Source organism: Panthera uncia, chromosome B4 (assembly GCF_023721935.1).
Source record: "Panthera uncia isolate 11264 chromosome B4, Puncia_PCG_1.0, whole genome shotgun sequence".
Classification (NCBI taxonomy): Eukaryota; Metazoa; Chordata; class Mammalia; order Carnivora; family Felidae; genus Panthera; species Panthera uncia.
This window is the reverse complement of record NC_064809.1, coordinates 90,847,756-90,867,171: the sequence shown is the minus strand read 5'-3', so window position 1 is coordinate 90,867,171 and position 19,416 is coordinate 90,847,756. Positions and strand designations below refer to the sequence as shown.

The following is a 19,416-nucleotide window of genomic DNA, read 5'->3' as shown; positions in this document are numbered from 1 at the left end:
TGCTGCACATTCCCTCACATTGTGGAGTTTATAGATTAATGGGGGAGAATGATAAGAGAAATTAACTCCACTAGAATGATAAGAGAAATTAACTCCACTTATTTCTAGAATGAAATAAGTACTAATGGGGATGTGCATGAAGAGCTTTGAAGACAGAGGAGGAAATTGTACTAAAGCTTGAAGATTGTATCATGTAGGTGCTGGAGCAGCTGTGAAACATTTGAAGCATGAGAGGACTTAGTAGAAATAAAATCTGGATTATATCAGGGCACTTTATAACAAGGCCTCTGTGTATTCACAACACCCTGGTGAGGGGGGGCCTGGCTGACTCAGTTGGTAGAGCATGCAACACTTGATCTTGGGGTCTTAAGTTCAAGCCCCACCTTGGGCGTGGAGCCTACTTTAAAAACAAAGAAAGAAAACAGCAACACACCCTGGTTAGTAGTTCAACAGACAAAAACTATACGTCTCAGTTCTATATGTTAAATGCAAAAACTAGTAATTTTCTTTAAAGTTTAGGAATTAACAGAAATGATAAATGAACATGGCTCAGTTTTTCTTGGCAGTGAAGAAAATATATTTTCAGTTATCCTTTAGGAATGTTTCAGGTTTGGTTCATTAGAACAGTGAGACTCTGCTGGGATTATGTGGTTTCTTATGCCACCGTGACAGGTGCTGTCCTTTGCTTTGGCTACTTCCCTACAGATGTAACACTTTCATCCCTTTGCATTCAGTAGTGTCTCCCTGAGGAACTGAGGATGTGTTTCTTTGGTTACTTTTTTTTGCAATGCAAAGTTTCATTATTTGCTTTTTTGCCTGTAAGTGAAAGATTATAGCAGACGGTATCTGGATATCCTTTTAATGCTATTATTCCATCTTTATGATAGGAAAAATTATTGAGTTTTTTGAAGAGTAAATAAAGATTATTTTAAAGAATTTTAAGCTGCAGCTTAATTTTTTTCATTGTGGAATTGAATTTAGGGAAGCCAGCAGGTGGCAGTATGACGTATAACATGAAAGGGTTTCAAAGAGTATAGAAGGCTCCTTTCCATTTGAACAGATGTTATTTGCATTGTAGGGAATTCACATTACCTTATAGTCCATAAGAACATTTTTTTGTATTGTCACTTTGATGAATATATTATAATTATTATTTTGTGGGATATTCTTTTATGTAATACATTTTTTAAAAGTTGAGGTTTTGCTGATGCCAAGGGAATTTTTAGGAATTTGGAGAGGGAAGCTTCATAATTCTCTCACTGCCGGCTTCTATAGTAGGAGCAGCTGTTGTATAAAGCCAGGAAATAAAGACAGGGTAGGGGTTCCTGGCATGTCACTACCCTTCCAGAGGTGGGGAAGTAGGAATAATAATTAGGTTACCTGTTATTGATAGCATTTCAGCCATGCAAGAATGTGGCTGGTTTTCATGGTAATATTAAGATATCTTACTTAGTGAATTAAATATTACCAAAAATAATAAAAATATTGATTGACAAGTTTGTTATATATTTAGAAGGAAGAATAATAAGGTATTTCATTGATTCCCATTAATATTCAACTATGGCATTAACCTGTCATTAAGTATGTTTCTGTATTCCTCTCCTAGGGTTCTCTAAATGCCATGTGGTATGCGGAGGTTGGTTGCTTTTGAGTTTTTAAAACCTGTAATAATGCATAGAGTACTTGTGTAATTTCAGTTGAAATAAGAATTAGGTGTCAATATTTTTCTTAGTTGCTGCAAATTCTTCCTGCCTGCTGGCCTGAAATAAAATAACTGCATTGTGCTTTAGCTTGACTGTTTTAATTTCTGCTTAAAATGCACACAGTCTGATGAACGTTTGTGGCTTTTTTTTTTTTTTTTTTTTTTTTTTTGCCTTCCTTTCTCCTTGGTCTCTGGCTGTATTTGTGCAGTATCTTTGATAAGCTACATGGTGGTATTTGCAAAGGAGCATTTAAAGTAATACACAGTGTCTCAACTCTCCTGCATAGGTTAAAGAACTCCGAGAGAAGGCTGAATTTTATAGGAAACGAGTTCAAGGAACACATTTTTCTCGGGACCATCTGAATCAGCTTCTGTCTGATAACAACTGCTGTTGGGATGTCTCCTCAACCACAAGCTCAGAAGGAACCATTAGTAGTAACATTAGAGCTCTAGATCTTGCCGGGTAAGATATGTTCTTTGTGGATGGTGAGAAAGTATATTGTAGCTTAGGTAGATCACGGAATTCTATAGGTAAGTGACATGACCCCTCAAAATTGGTCTTCCGGTTAAATGGAGATATGCCAGCCATTTATTACATTTCATTATTACTAGTTTATTCTCTGTGAGAAGTAAAGCTGTGTGTAAATAATACATAATATAAATCTGGAAGGCTGGATTTTATAATATTTTTTAACAAGAGTAGAATAGGGATGATTATACAGTGATGGAAAAGAACTTTAGAAAGTAACAGGAAGGAAAGGTACCAACAACAATAAAAACCTAGACAACATAAGCTAGTAGTACATCCTATAATCATTCATTAATGGATTTCTGTGGTTAATACGACACTTAGGCCCTGATTCTATGGGCAAAGTCTCTGCTCTTTTGGGTTTTAAAGTGAAAATTATTTAACTATTTATAAAAGAAATAGCATATTGATTTTTGGCAAATAAAATCATTTTTAGTTATTATAGTAATATAATTATATATGCCAAATTGAACTATAAGTTCTAATTATGTGACATCCTCTTTAAAAATTCATTACAAAATCCATTCTGTAAGAATGTCTTGAAAACACTTATCAATCTGAAGTATAAAATTGGAATCAGTTTGCTTGATCTACAAATACACTTGAATTTGTGCATAAACTGTAACTGAGTAACCGAACAAGTTAGACCATGTGCAGTCCTTGCTTGTGTGTGTAAATGCCAGTCAAGGGAACACATGTGACTGTTGTCAGCAGCGGGACAGACACGCCTGTGTAAAGGTGGAAATAAGAGAAGATACGTAGGTTTTATTTTGGAGTATTGTACTTTATTTTTAAAATTTGCTTACTTTTTAAATGTTTTTATTTTTATTTTTGAGGGAGAGCGTGTACAAGCAGGGGAGGGGCAGAGTGAGGGAGATAAAGGATCTGAAGCAGGCTCTGCATGGACAGCAGAGAGTCCGATGCAGGGCTCGAACTCATGAACTATGAGATCGTGACCTGAGCAGAAGTCGGACACTCAGCCGACCGAGCCACCCAGGTGCCCATGGAGTATTTTAATAGAAAGTCCAAATTGTAGCTTTAGTTTATTATACTGTCAAATGAACTCTTAATTAGGTTTCTTTCTTCAGTATCTGGGCAAGGTAGTACCTGTGGGACATAAAGTTGTGAACGCTGGAGGGGAATGACAGACTCACTGAAATGAGTATAAACTTAGAAACCTCAAACTCCAGTTTGACACTTTTGTTCTGCAGAGATCCTACAAGCCATAAGACTTTGCAGAAATGTCCTCCTACAACACTGGACAAGAAAAAGCCTGCCTTGGAAGAGCAGCCGCAGAAAACTACCACAGAGAAATTGGGCGTGTCAGATGCTCCCACCCTGCCCGTTAGAAGGCGCCTGGCATGGGACGCAGAGAACACAGATGAAGGGGTGCAGAAACAGCCGAGAGAGGAGGAGGAGGAAGAAACAGAAAAGGACAGGCAGGTTCATAACGGAGAGCTGGAGAAGGTTGAAGTACCGGAAAAATCTAAGGCAGAAAAGATAAAAGAAGGGTGAGAGTTTTAAATTAATCAGTATATGGAAGCATTATGCACACGGTTAATATTTTTTTGTTTTGTCACCAAGTACGGTGGTTTACACTCTTGGTTTTATGACTAATAAAGAGCAGATGTTACTTTAATGTCACAAAGCAGACATTTCAATTTATAATTTGATTCACTCAGGTATTTGAGTCACCAGTAATTGGTAGTTGAACACTTGAACACTGAGCTACTTGGGGAGGAAGCAGTTAGGGTTGTTTTCATTTATGTCCCACCAATTATGATTTGGCAGATTTGTAAATGTGTCTGAGGGAATGGCTTTCTTTGTGATTTAAGAAAATAGCTGATATTCTTTAATATCACATGTTTCACCAAGAAAGAAAGATAATGTTTTCTAATGTTAAAATAAGTGATATCTGCAAATAGCTAATTGTTGCTGATTTATGTGTTAATTGCTTTGGGGAGTGGTTCTCTACCACTGATAATGGTGCTTTTTGTCCATCATCCAAATCCCTTATCATTCTGTCATGAGTTTTGCACCTAATGGGAAACTTAGGAGCTGATTTAATGGAAGAATTCTCTGGTCTATTGCTGCTGACTTGCAGTGACCTTCCGTCTTTTCCAATATTCAGTCCCTCTTAACGGCATGTGTTTTTAGAAACAGGTGACCCTATAAATTTTGTTTTATTATTGCATAATAATGATAAAATATTTTTAATCCTGTTTGCTGGGGGGAAATGCATCATAGTAGATTGTTTGGATTTGTAGGTCAGATTCTTCTTCTGTATCTTCTGGAAAAGGAGGCAGGCTTCCTACTCCAAAGCTGAGAGAACTTGGTGGAATCCAGAGGACTCATCATGATCTCACCACTCCAGCTGTTGGTAATGGGCAAACGCTGTAGTTCTTATCCTACCTGCTTTTTCGGCATGAGAATTTAGTTTGAGACTTGTCGTCTTCTGCATTTTTCTAGGTGGTGCTGTTCTAGTGTCTCCATCTAAAGTGAGGCCTCCAGTCCCAGAACAGAGGAAAAGAGTATCCCCTCAGGATGGCTTAGAACCTGCAAAGAATGATTTTAGGAAGGTAAATATTTATATCTTGGGGGAAAATATCTTTTTAGGAAGTGATTATTTTAGTCACATGTAACGAATGAACGATAGGTTCAGATTTTAGAAAATTCTGTGCATTGTATGTGGAGGTGATGCTATTAATGTGCTTTTATTAAGGCAAAGGCCTTGAATTATTTTTTTCTGGTAGTGGCATTCTACTTCTGCTGATGTGTTTTTAAATCTTGTCAAATGTGACTCAGCAAGAAGAGAGAGAAGAGAAACAGTACTTTTTATTGAGCATCTACTGGGTGGCAGTTGTATTTCAAGTATGTTCCAGGCACTGTTTTAGCACTGGAGATATAACAGTGAAAGAAGCACGTGCAAATTCTGACCCTTATTGAACTTCTATTCTAGTGGAGGAGAGAGACAATAAACAGGATAACTAGGTAAAAAACAGAGTATTTTAGACAGTGGTAAGTACTAAAGAGAAAAGTAAAGCAGGGGAAGTGAATACAAAGTAGCCAGGGAAGTTCTTGCTGAGAGGGTGACATTAGAGCAGAATCTGAAGGTGGTGAGAGATGGACCCATATGCATATGTAGGCAGGCATTCTAGGCAAAAAGAACGCAAGTGCAAAGTCCCTGAGGTGATCAGGTGTCCGATTTCTTGAGGACTGGCCAGAAAGTGAGTGTGGCTGAAGCAGAGAGCCAGAGAGAGTGTGGGCAATAAGTTAGGAGGCATCATGGGGGGACTAAACTGTGTAGGGCCTTGTAGTTCACAGCAAAGACTTTGAATTTTATTCTGAATGAAGTCGGAAGTCTTTGGAGGGGCAGAGAAGTGATATGTTTTGACTTAGGTTTTTCCATGTGACTCTGGCTACTGTTTGGGAACAGACAGTAGGAATGCAAGAGCCGGGGCCTGAGCCTACATAGGAGTCAATTACAATATCCAGGCAAGAGGTGATGGTCGTTTGGTTCATATGGGTAGCGGTGGAGGTCATGTGAGGAAGTCTGATTCTGGATGTGCATTGAAGGTATAGTTGACAACATTTGCTGATGGTTAAGATATGGCATGGGAGAAAGACAGAAATCAAGGATTCAAGATTTTTGGCCTGTGCAGTAAGGATGAAGTTGCCGTTTACCTGAGATGGGGAGGACAGTGTAAGGAAAAGGTTTGTCAGGGAAGATGAAGAGTTCTGTTTTGGACATGTTACCTTTGAGAAGCTTATTACAGGTACAGGTAGACACGTTGAATAGGGAGTTGACTTTCTGAGTTTGAGGTGTGGAGGACAGGTTGGGCTACGGATACAGATTTGAGTGTCTATTGTACAGGTGCACAGGTATGTGAGGGCTTGAGACCGGGGGAGGTCATCAGGGGAGGTAGGTATAGAGAGGGAAGAGTATGTGTAGACAGGTGTCAGCCCTGGTTTTTTGATACTGGGAAGTTGAGGAGTAACCAGCAAAGAGAATGATAAGGAATAGCCAGTGAGGTGGTGAAATAGAAGACTGTGGTATCTGGAAGGTGTCAAGGAGGAGGGAGTGTCAGTGCTACTGATGGATCAATAAGATATGAGAACTGATGATTGGATTTAGCAACATGGATGTTATTGGTGACCTTGACAAAGGGCAGTTTTGATGGTGGGGAGGGATAATTGTCTAAATGCAAGTGAGTTCAAGAGAAAGGAGAGGAGATGAATTGGAGGCAGTCATCACAGACAACTCTTTTAAGAGTCTTTTCCGTGAAGGGGAGCAGAGTAACAAATGGCAGTTGGGAGTGAGGTCAAGATGAAGGAGATAACAGCACATTTATGTGTTGACAAGAATGGTTTTAAAGAGAGAGAAAAATGATGCAGGCCCAGCCAGCAACTTTGCCCCTGTGCACTCAGTGCCGAGCACCACTTGAGATGTTCCATGGGATCTGGGGGAGAAGTGGAAGGGTTGATTGTAGGCACTCTGACAGCTCCTTCATTGTTACAGAGGAGGCAGAATATGTGAGCACTGCTAATAAAATAGGGAGATGTGCTGGGAGCTTTGGGAAAGTCTCTTTGGATTTTTTCTTGGTGGCACATGAAGAAAGATCCTCACCAAGAACGAGGCTGGGGATGAAGAGGTAGGAGGTTTGAGTAAAGAAAAGAAATCATGAAGTAGTCTTTTCAGAGAGTGGGAGAGGGAGTGGGCCAGGGAAATGTGAGATAACGCAGGGCAACATAAAGGGCCCATTTTAGGCTAGTGGTCACGGATTTGATGTAAGAGCAGTCGTGAGGGGTTGTGTGTTTTTCTCCAGCCATGTTTGGCTACAGAGGTGCAGGATAAGTTAGAGAGTTGAATTTAACTGGGGTTCATGTTTTGTCAAGGGAGTAAGACAAAATGAGAAAGGGGGTCAGGGAGTTAAGGTACATGTAGGGGAGTGATTATAATGATTGACCATGGAAGTTGAGTTGGTTAGAGCAGGAAAAATAGGACTTGGGAAGGGAAGGCACAGTGCAGAGGTGACAGGATCAATGGAAGGTCTTGGCCAACTTAAGGACTTGTTGAAATTGGAGTACCTAGAGGGAGTAGTTTTAAAGTCAGGAGGTGGTAGTCAGAAATTGGAATTGTGGAGAGGTTGCAGTTAGCAGTAATGACAAGGCTTAACATATAATCGTGGGAGTAAGTGGCTGAAGTAGGATAGAGAACATGTAGAGAAGAGGTTGCATTTCTCCAGGGGATTTTCCTGATGCCTGTTCATGAATTTTCAGAGGTATGGCCCAGGGGAAACTTTTTAGGTGTTGGGGAGAGGTAGGAGAGGGGATCAGAGCCTAGTTGTCCCCAAAGCCCAGTACCGAAGTCACCTCATAGCAGGTACCTGTTAAATAGGTGTTGACTGAGTATTATTAGAATGACAGAATCGAAACCAATGTGTATACGTTGGTTTATGACAAAAGGAATACAGAGGACTGATCAGAATCAGATGTTAGGAATCGCTTGCCCCCATGGGCTGTTCTGCACCCCCAGCACTCCCTCTCATCCCAGGATCCAGGTTGCTACCTGGAAGGTGTGAGCTTCTAGGCAGCTTTGCCCACACAGAGTTGACTACCCTCAGCTAAAAAGAGTAGCCTTAATCCATATTGGCAACTGGATTTGTATGTAACATTTTCCTTTATTGTGGAATTAATTATTGAATAGTTAAATTAATGAAATAGAATGATACTGCTCTTTAATGCCAATTTCTACCTCATCATGCACACAATATAGTTTCCAATAAATCCTTTCCAGTATTCAATTTCCCTCAATATCATTGTACATCTTTTTAATTATAAGAATCAGAATGTTTATAATATCCAGAAATTTTTTTAACATTAACTTTTAGTGACCTTTAATTGTGGGAGGGTTATGGGGCAGCAGCAATTTGGGTAACTTAAAAACATGGGGATGATCATAATAGCTAGCATTAACTGAGTGGGTAACTATGTTCTAGGCCCTGTGCTAAGTACTGTATATATATTAACTGAAGTCTTCATAATGACTCCAGGAGGTTGGTATTGTTATTATTCTCATTTAGATGAAACTGGGGAAACACAGCTGCCAATTGGTGGGGCAGAATTTAGTCCCAGGGAGTCTGTCCTCAGAGCCCACGTTTTTAACTCCTAAACAACACTGTCTCACAAAATTCAGAGAATTCTCATGGTATTGGTTTAATTGTCAAGGACCATTTTAACGTCTTATAAATGATATTAAAAAGCTAAGTGTGTGTTAGCTCACTTTATTCATTCATGCAGCAGATGTTACTTATCTGTTTAGCCACGTGCAATAAAGATAGTGAACAAAAATAGACATGGGGGGGTGCCTGGATGGCTCAGTTGGTTAAGCCACCAGCTCTTGATTTTGGCTCAGGTCATGATCTCTTGGTCATGAGATTGAGCCCTGTTTCAGGCTCTGCATTGACAGCATGGAGCCTGCATTGGATTCTCTCTCTCCTTCTCTCTCTGCCACTCCCCCCCCGCCCCCCGCCCCCTCCAAAATAAATAAAGTTAAAAAAAAAAATAGACATAGTTCATGATCTTATGGAACCTACAGTCTGGCGAAAGAGATACACAGTAATCAAAGAATCATACCCCCCAAAAAAGTAAAATTAAAACTAATAAGAGTTTCAAAGCAGTATATAGTGCTATTTTGAAAGGAATTGGCCTAGTCCTGGAAGTCAGGAAGCTTCTTGGAAATCAAGGATGCTTCTTAGAAGAAGTCATAATTGGGTTGAGATACTGAGGAAGAGGAAGAGTTGACCAGGTAAAAAGGGTGGGGAGGAGAAGTATAGCATGTGCCAATATCCTGTGGTGAGAAAGAACATAGGATTCTAAGAAACAAAGGTAAGTATAGTGTGTGGCAGGGAGTAGGTCAAGATGAATCTGGCAAAGATAGCAATATTGAGAATTTTTATCATTATCTTGAGAGCAATGGGAAGTCACTGAAATATTTTAAAGACCTTTTGGCTGCCATGGAAAGCAAGAGTAGACTAGTTACCCTTAGAAGGTAACTGTGGTAGTCTAGGTAGGACAAGTTGATAGCTTGGACTGAGGAGGGTGGACATTGACAGAAGTGGATGAAACTGAAGAATTGTGAATAAGGGGAGCAAAGTCAAGGCTTGGTGCTGGGTTGGATAATGGTGGATGAGAAACCATGAATGACTTCTAGGTTTCTGCCTTACCTTGTAGGATTGATAGGGGATGCCGTGCACTGAGTAGAACTCTGGACAGAAACCATCTTTGGAGGGAAATATCAGGAATTTCACTTTCACTCACTCAATTTGATATTTAATGTGCTCTTACTATGTGTCACGTACCATTCTGGGATCTGGGGATTCTTTGGTAATCAAGACAAAATCCCTGCCCTCATGGAGCTTACATTTTCATTCTGAGAGACAGATGATTTTTTAAAAAGATAATTTTAGGTAGTATCAATGCTGTGAGTTAAATAAAACCACAAATAACCTCCAAATCATGGGTGAGGTTGCTTTACTATCAGGACAGGCTATCAGGACAGGCACCTCTGCGGAGGTGACAATTTAAGAACTGACTAATGAGGTATGTGCCCAGGCAGAGATGAGCAGAGATTGTTTTCCTGTTTGAAGGAACAGTAAGTACAAGTGTGTAACAGTGAGAGTTTTGAAGACCAGTGTGACTGGGGCCTAAGAGGGAGGAGGAGAGGTAAGAAATGAGATTGGGAAGGGAGGGTGGGTGAGGTGTGGGGGCGTGATTCTGATGGCCCGGGGAAGCCCTGGGAGGGTGTAAAGCCACACAGCAAATATCTGGTTTACATGATAAAATCACTCTGGCTATTCAGTGCAGAATGGGCTGTATGGGGTGGAGGGGGAAGGAGGCCAATGAGAAGACTTTAGCCTCAAAAACAGATTGCAAAGTCCATTAAATTATACCTGGGAACCCCATGTTACAAATATTGTAAGAGAGATTTCATTCAGGCCTTTTAAGCAGTAGCGATTCCAATTTGACAGAGATCTCAGATTCTGTGTATATATGTAGAAAAAGTAAATCAGAAGAACGTTTTTCCTAAGTGATACTTATAGTTAAAAAGGGAAGCAAGAGGAAGATTTGTGGTTTTATTTTAGATCTTGATGTGAAAAACATGTATGTTTGTTGGATAAGACCCCAGGCCTCTCCACTTTGAAGCAGTAAGCTCTCTAATTACAGAAAAAGATACCAAAGGTCAGAAAGCATTGTTTTGAATATTGCATCAATAAATCCAAAGTTAGTAAATAAAGGCCACATTTACAAGAAATAATTAGGAAAGTTTGGAACTGTGTTTGATTTTACTGGTTCGCATTCTTCTAATAAGGAAAATTCTACAAGGACTTTTAAGATAGTGATACATTATCATTGTGGAAAATAGAAGATACCAGCTAAAAAAGGAAATCAGTGGTGTTCCATCTACTGTTCAGGGCAGCCATATTGAATTTTTGAGTTCTTTAGGTGTATAGTGTATTTGTTTATTATGCTGTAGGTAAGATTAATCTGTTTTTTTCTCACTTGGCAATCAATTAACATATTTACATATCATTAAATATTATCTAATTTTTAATAGCAACGGGATATGCAACGTATAGTTATGCAGGCTGTTTATTATTGAAAGCAATTTTTAAAAAATTAGATGCCTATAGTTATTAATTTTTCTGTTTTGAAAAAGTGCTGTAAAGAAATCCGTCCTTCAGCTACATTTTTGTTCATTTTATCTCTTTTTGTATAAATACTCTGCAAGTATTATTGTGTGACCAAAGAACACAAAATTTTAAGGCTTTTTCTATGTTTTGCCAGCAACCTGGGAAGATTAAACTCCCAGGACTCTAGGAGAGTGCCGGTGTTTCCATAGTCTTGTCAGCATCAGTATTAAAAATAGTGTGTTTTTGACAAAAAAAATTTAATCTTTGTAATTTGGTAAGTGAAAAATTAGTGCCTTGGTGCTTTTAGTTTGAAATTATTTGATTACTAGTGAGGTAGGGTATTTGTGCTATTTGTAATTTGTCTATATGAATTGCTTATGTATATCCCTTTTCTACTTTTTAATTGCCTTTTTCTTACTACTTTTAAAGAAATATCTATGTAGCAATGGTCATTCATTGTCAATATATAGGTTGTATATTTTCCTCAAATTTGTGATTAAAATTTTTTTTAATGTTTATGTATTTTTATATAGCTAAATATATTTACCAATATTGTTTGTTAGGCATGTAAAATCTTCCTCACATGGAGGTTACATAGATTTTTTTCATAATTTCTCCTACTGCTTTTGTAGTTATATTTTTTGTGTATTTAAAGATTTTACTTGTATATATACAGACACATATATGTATCTTTTTTTTTTTTTTTTTAATCACTTAGAAAGAAAGTCGTGCTATAGCCCTCCTGACTTCTCCAGCTGCTGGTATAAAAACAGTTGATCCCTTGCCTTTGAGGGAAGATTCTGAAATCAGTATCCCCAGGCGTGCCGAGGTAGCTCTTCCAGTTTCAAAAATTCCAGAATATCCAGCAAACACACCTGGGCAGTCTCCTTCCCCACCCTGTGCTCCATCCTACTGGCATCCCTCTCGTCGAATTCAGGGCTCTCTCAGAGATCCAGAATTTCAGCATAATGGTAATTATTTTGGTTTTTATTTTTTGTCTTTTAAAACAAAAATGTTATCCTGATGGGTACAAAGGCTTAAGTATGTACTGTATGTTAATAACTTGTGTTTATTATCTAGGGTTTTTTAGTTAATGTAACACATTTCTTTAAATAGGAAAAGTCCCGGGGCGCCTGGGTGGCTCAGTCGATTAAGCGGCCGACTTCGGGGTCCGTGAGTTCAAGCCCTGCGTCGGGCTCTGTGCTGACAGCTTAGAGCCTGGAGCCTGCTTCGGATTCTGGGTCTCCCTCTCTCTGACCCTCCTTCATTCATGCTGTGTCTCTCTCTGTCTCAAAAATAAGTAAACGTTAAAAAAAAAAATTTAAATAGGAAAAGTTCCATCTCATCTTTGGAACACCAAGCTGTGCGGCAACCCCAGTACTTTTGTAGCAGCGTGAGGTTTCCTCCAAGTTCTGTCCTTTCCACAATAGGCAGCCTACCAGATGCCAGTAGCACCGCTTCCCCTGGTGTGACAACTGAACGTGTCTTCAGACATTGCCAAACATTGCCTAGATGAGAATTCAAGGTCATAAATTGGTTTCCTTTAGTTTTATTAGGCATTGCTCTGCTCTTTTCTAGCTTCCACTTTTACTGTCGAAAAGTCTTAATGCTCTTATTTTATTTTATTAAAAAATGTTTTTAAATGTTTATTTATTTTTGAAAGAGAGAGAGAGAGAGAGAGAGAGAGAGTTAGTGGGGAAGGGGCAAAGAGAGAGGGAGACACAGAATCCAAAACAGGCTCCAGGCTCTGAGCTGTCAGCACAGAGCCCAATGCGGGGCTTGAACCCACAAACCATGAGATCATGACCTGAGCTGAAGTCGGACACTCAACCAACAGTGCCACCCAGGTGCCCCAGTGCTCTTTTTATTTTTGATCATTGTATATGGATTTTTTACCCCCTGGCATCTTTGGGGATCTTCCTTTTACCCTTAATGCTCTGAAATTTTAAAGCAGGTGTCTTCGTTTTGCTAGTACTCAGTCAACTTTTTCAGTCGGGGAGCCTGGTTCCTCACTTTCTTGAATTATTTCATCAGTAATTTCTTCCCCTCCATGTTCTGATTCCTGTTTCTCTGACACTCCTCTTATTCCAATGTTGGCCATGTTGAACATGATCTTATTTTCTTATTTTACCTTTCCTATTTTCCATCTCTGTCTTTTTATTTTAATTTGAGAGGGTTACTATTTATTTTTCACCCCTTCTGCGTTTTAAGAAATTTTTGCTATATTTTTTAATTTCTAAGAATTTTTTAATTGTATATTCCTTTTATGTAGCATTCTGTTCTTATTTTATGGATGTTTTATCTTTTTGAAAAGGTAAATGATATATATAATTGCCCTGTTTTGAATATGGTACCCCCGCCCTCAGTTGAACCTGGTGTTCTTCAGTCAGAGCAGCTCTGATAAACCTTTAGAGAGGAAACCTCCATTCCTCTCTTGTGAGAAAGGTCAGTTACCCAGCCGTGGAAATATAAAGAAGGATTTGGCAGACTAATTGTTTTGTAAAAGACTTCAACCAGTTTCCTGGTTCAGGCTTATCTTCACTCCAACTTTCAGGGGTACTTAGTACTCCTAAACTTGAGCTAGGTTAGGAGAACACATTGGTTGCTTCTTGGATTCTTTCTTCTGCTGACTTAGGATTCAGCTTAGGTATGATGGTAACAAACACACTGCTTGTCTAAGCTCTTTTTTTTTTTTTTTTTGAGAGGGAGAGAGAGCATGGAAGCAGGGGAGAGAGGGAGAGAGAGAATCTTAAACAGGCTTCACACAGCCTGAGAGCCTGACTCAGGGCTCAGTCTCACGATTGTAAGACCATGACCTGAGCCCAAATCAAGAGTCATACACTTAACCAACTGAGCCCTGCTGGTGTCTCATATACTCACTGCTTTTCTGTTTGCTTTCCCGTTTCCAAAATTTTGTTCTTTTCTTATCTTCATTTTTCTTGTCCTGTGGGTTTAATGTCATTCTTGTAAATGTGTGTTGTCCCATCTCCCATCTTTAAACAGAAGCCTACTGCATTTCTTTAAAGTTAGAATAGATCAATATTATTATTGAAAAGAATTCTAGAAGTTTTCCCATTGCTTGTTTACATATTTGCTAAGCACGTTATAAATTAGTGAATGGCCCATTGATAATAATTTCTATCAAAGATACAAAATTAATAAAAGTTTTGACCATCTTTCACTAAGGTTTTCCTATAAACAAAATATACTGTTACATGGCTCTGAAGGATGATTTTTCTGCCTTTTTTTTTTTAAGTGGGAAAAGCAAGGATGAACAATTTCCAGCTGCCTCAGCATGAAGTCTTTAATGACGAAGGTATTTCAATAGTGAAATAACATCAGATCCAAGTATGAGGTTTTATTATATGGTAGTTTATAGTAGTATCATGATTTTAACATTGGGTTAGCACTTTATAGTTTACAAAGTACTTCTGCAGATATTATATCATTAGATCCATGAAACCCTGTGAGGGGGGGATAAAGTTATCCCCATTTACAAACGAGTAAACTGGGACTTAAGTCTTGAAAAAAATTTTTAGGGCAAACAGATGATAAGAGAGTGTAACTTGCATCACACCTGAGGTCAGTACTCTTTCTTTTTTTCCATCCTGGCTGGCTGTGGGCTCAGGAATCCAGTCTAGCATTATATGTATCATTTTTTCCAAATGCTCAATTTTCAATTATCAATTATCAAAAAAAAATATGATTAGGGCAAATGGACTTTTTTTCTTGTGTTGTATTCATTCTGAAAAATTCATTTGCTTCTAAAAGCAGCAGCAGGAATTTTGAATTCCTGATGTGAGCAAAGTCACTATTTTAACTCATTCTAGGATGTATGAAATTATTGAATTTATAAATTTTGGATTTGAAAATAAATTTGAATGAATACTTTATATATTATTTCACATAGGAACTGACTGAAGATTTTCACATTGAAGATTTTCTCTCCTCTTAACAACTTGAGACTTTTTTCAGAATTCAGTGAGCCAGAAATCAAGTTATTATGTTTTGAAATATAAATATATGGACACTTCGAATCCAGTTCTGTTTTCTTCTTAGTGGAAGAATAGCGTTTACAAATAATCTTTTAACATATTTGCTTACTCAGAATGAGGAATTTCTGTCCTAATGAAGGGTAGCATATTAAAGTCAAACATTAAGTGAGATTATTTAGGAAATGTGAACATTAAGTACTATGTTAAGGTATGGCATTTTGTTTTTAAAAAGCTTAAAAAAGCTTTTTGCTCAGAAGAGCTGTGCTTTTTAAAGTAGGGCAAGACAGTATGATGATGAATTGTTTCCAAGTAATACTGAAATCACAGGCCATGTGTTTAGGTAATGTCATTGTGGGATTTCAGGAAGGAAACAATGCTCATTTGACACGAAAGTGTTTGATTTCTCAATATGGTAAACTTGGGAAATTGTGGTGAACTGTCTTGAAAATGTTAATATCTTTTATTTTAATAATTTTTCTGACAGAGTCAATATTGACATCACAAAGCCTGATGCTTTTAATTTTCTGTTCACGTTATAAAACGTTGTGTTTATATTAGAGATACTTTCTGATTATGCTTTTTTCATTGCAGATGAAGACAGATTATCTGAGATTTCTGCTCGCTCCGCAGCTTCTAGTCTCCAGGCTTTTCAAACTCTGGCACGAGCTCAGAAAAGGAAGGAGAATTTCTGGGGCAAAACATAATTACCATATATCTAGTTGAGTTGCCTAACAATCTACGGAACCATTAGCATAATTTTTCCTTATTGCTTTACTATGTTAAGACTTTTAAAGTATTTGGATTTTTTCCCCACATTTCCTACTTAAAAAGAATTGTTTGAGTTTTCAATAGCCAATTCAGTTTCCTTGGAAAATTTTAACACTGGTTCATACAAATTCAACCTACAGAATTCTTTTGACACCTATCCCAAAGTACAAAGACATAGGTTTCTTCACATGTTCTAACTTTTGTATTAAGGGTAGCTGGTAAAATTGTGAATTTTACCTATCCAGAGGATATTCTAAAAAATAAAGTGAAGTAAAAATTAAGATCTAAATGTGAAGTATATGTTCCTTGATTATTGGCTCTGTGTATCTTTATAGTCTGTAGATGTCATAAGATGAATTTGTTCTTCCGGTAACTTTTGCTGTAGTATTTCTTTTTATTTTAGTACCTTCTGTATGTGGTTGCAGTGTTAAGGCAATTGTACTTTAAATTGAAAATATGAGCTGTATATATTTTTCTTATTTATGTAACAAAGTTTGCTGAGAGAATATGTATATTTTTGATCTTTGTGTGTATTCTATTTGTATAAGGACTTTGGCTTACATTTGAATAATGTCTCAATTTTGAAAAATTATTTGTATAATGGAGAGTTAAAACTTTGTAGACATTTTGAAATAAAAATTGATCAAGTATTTTAATTCTTTTTGTTTGAAGTGTTTCAAGTGTTTGGCTTCTTCAGAAAGTTATTACACATAATAAACAATTAGTAATAAACAATTACCTTTTAGAAACATTTTACTCATAACAAGTTAACTAAATGTTTTACTTCTTTTACAGCTGTCAAAATGCAACAAAACTGTGTTCACAATAATTTTGTATGAATATAGGAAAAATACAAGATTTCCAAGGCAGACTTATTTTCAAAAATTTAACACATACTTTTTGACTATTCCTTCATAGGACATGTTCTGTTTTCCTAGTCTTTACTTAATCTTGCAAATCATAATATATCTAACTTCCTAAAAAATATGAATTTCATAAATATGACATGTGATGTGTACAAGACTACATACATACAAGGTACCGAAGGTAAAATATATGAAATATTCATGCCCGTTGGTTAGAAAACAAATGAGCAGTTTGTTTTAAAGTACTTAATTTGGTCAAAAGTGCTTTTGCAAATCCTTGATTCACAATAAGTTTATTAAAGATCTTACATTATCAGGTTATAAATAATTGGGCATACACATGTTTGCCTACATCTCACTGACGTTTGTTGATAAAAAAAGTTTTTAAGGCACTGAAGATGGAAATAAAAGTTAGAAATTAATGTGTAATTGGATTTTAGAACACAATCATTTGGATTCTATACACATGTACTGAGGCATATTAGCTGTAAAATAAAGTTGGAACATACTGTGTCTCTAGAAGCTTAGGGGTATCATCATCCTCTTCCTCTAAAGTTGGTTTGGTTGGTTAGGATAGAATTTTCAATGACTGATCACTGATCTACGGTAAAGAAAGGAATGACAGCTAGCTTGCAGGGAATGTGTATCTAACACAGTGCATCTTACCCAAGGTACACATTGTAAAATATGGGTACATCTGTTGGAATAAGTCACACCACATGAACTTGCTCTGTCAGATGTTAGATGGATTAAGGTATGGTTCTGATGAGGCTGAGTTCATTACCCCACTCTGGGTGACAATTTAGCATTGTAGTATACTGCTGATTGCCTCTTAAAAGCCCTACGCAGTGGCCCTAGGGAGAGAATAGTGTTGAGAGATTAGTCCTGTTTTGTCGCTTGTACTGAAAACAGCTTAAAGGATAGGCATTTGAGTTGGTGGGTAAGTAGTTTTAGTTGTGTGAGAAATATTCCATGAGATGTGCTAACATTTAGGAGTTGGCATTGTTAATTCAATTTTTAAATCAATTTTATTTTGGCATACTTTTATGTACAATAAACAGCAATCGTTAAGAAGTTACAGCTCAGTGAGTTTGGAAAGAACACATACCTCTGTGAAACCACCCTACAACCAAGATACGTTACTATGTTTCCATCGTCCTAAAAATTTCATTTCCCTCTGCAGTTCAATCCTTCCTTCCACCTCTTATCCCAAGGTGATTGCTAATCTGCTCTGTCAGGATGGTTTGTAAGAACTGTGTATAGATGGAGCCATCTTTTACATTGCTTTCACTCAGAGTGTTTTTAGAAGTCTTCTATGTTTTGATGTTTATGTTCCCTTTTAATCCCTTCACCCCTGGCGGACTTTTGGATTGTTTGCAGTTTGGGACCATAATGAATAAAGTTGCTGCTAATAGTTACAAGTTTTTGTGTGGATATATGCTTTCATTTCTCTGGAAAATAGGTAATTCGGTTTTTGTTCATCCTTCATATAACTTCTACTTTGAGTATACATGCAAATCAATATGTTAAACTGGTGGTTTGGCCTTTTTGTCAAAACTGGTACAAGCTAGACTGGGGAGCAAACATCAGAATCGCAATGGAAGGTTTTTCCAAAATGCACACACCTGTGCCTCTGTTCCTTCTCCCAGCTTCACCCCAGATGCTGAGATTCTCATGCGTCCCTGGTTGAGAACCCAGATAAAAATGCACAAATATGCATATATGGTAGGCTTTGGATGTTCATTTCTGGTATCACTTCTGGATCTCTTTGAAAGGAGTCTGAACTCCATATTAAGAACTTTTGAAAGCTGATTTTGAGGGTTAAGGAAAAAGAACATGAGAAATATGCTTAGTACATGGTAGGAAATGTTACCATGATATTTAAGCACAAATATCTTCATTTTTCAGATGGGAAAATGCTATTAGGTAAAATGACTGGGCCAAGACCTCATATCTGGTTAATTAAATCTAGGCATTCTTACTTGAAATCTACCTGTACTGCCTACTTTAGAGAGTTTATGTTAAAATTTTGAGTCCTACTGTGATCACTTCTCTCTCTGATTCATTTAGGAGTTACCTTTTCCATCTTAGAAGATCAATGAAGTGTCTACCTTTCTGGTCAGGAAAAAGGTATGAGGGCATTGAATTATTGTACAAATGGATTCAACCAGAATGAAAGTGAGTCAATATGCAAAGCAAGTTTGCCCTTCTATAGAGCAGGGGTGTGGTTGGCTACCCAGGATGCTCAAGGATGGAGTATCTACCTTTAGTTGTAGACACCCCAAAAATATTTATCCTGACTTCTGGAAGCTTATAAAAGGGACAAATCATCTAAGATGGAAAGTGATCCTAGAATCATTTACATTTTTTCTTGGAATATGTTTTTGCTACTTTTACATGAATTGGTGATAGTCATGTTGGTGTTCTCAGAGCTCAGTCTTTGTCCAACTGACACCATTACTCACTTTCCCAAGATGAGTCAGTTGTGCAAAGGCTGCTCCAGGCAAAAGCACAGTCTCTATTCATTGGACTAGAGTTGTCCTCCGCCAGGCCTGGTCAGGTGAGAAGCCAACCTGCTCCTCTAGCTTACCTCATGGATGAAAAGCAGGCTGGGGTTATTATCTTCAGCTCTGTTCCAGTAGACTTCATGCCAATGGTGATCCTGCACTCTGATTTGACTGTACGGGTCTTTCTCCTAGGGTAAGTAGACACATAGAAAGACCCAGCCATTTTTCTTCCTCTCAGGTTGAAAGCCAAGCTTCCTATAACCCTACTTCATGTTTCATTCCCCTCTTGGCCCTGCAAAGCTCACTAAGGATGGCAGGCTCTCTCAAGAAGAGGGCAGCTCCCCCATAGTACTACC

The 19,416-nt window shown here is 37.8% G+C and overlaps 1 protein-coding gene across 2 annotated transcripts in view; it reads left to right on the top strand.

Moving 5' to 3' along the window:
- The window catches only part of MDM1 (Mdm1 nuclear protein), a 34,372-nt gene extending 18,029 nt beyond the window's left edge, over positions 1–16,343 (top strand). Inside the window, exons 8-15 of one of the 2 annotated variants that reach the window (XM_049625933.1) lie at positions 1,607–1,636; positions 1,990–2,165; positions 3,443–3,742; positions 4,499–4,611; positions 4,701–4,810; positions 11,643–11,895; positions 14,181–14,240; positions 15,511–16,343. In XM_049625933.1, coding sequence (XP_049481890.1) covers positions 1,607–1,636; positions 1,990–2,165; positions 3,443–3,742; positions 4,499–4,611; positions 4,701–4,810; positions 11,643–11,895; positions 14,181–14,240; positions 15,511–15,623 — 1,155 coding nt within the window. In that variant the 3' untranslated portion in view covers positions 15,624–16,343. The remainder of the gene's footprint in view (positions 1–1,606; positions 1,637–1,989; positions 2,166–3,442; positions 3,743–4,498; positions 4,612–4,700; positions 4,811–11,642; positions 11,896–14,180; positions 14,241–15,510) is intronic. The other variant, XM_049625934.1, reaches the window with a different exon arrangement.
- Positions 16,344–19,416: the final 3,073 nt, after the last annotated feature.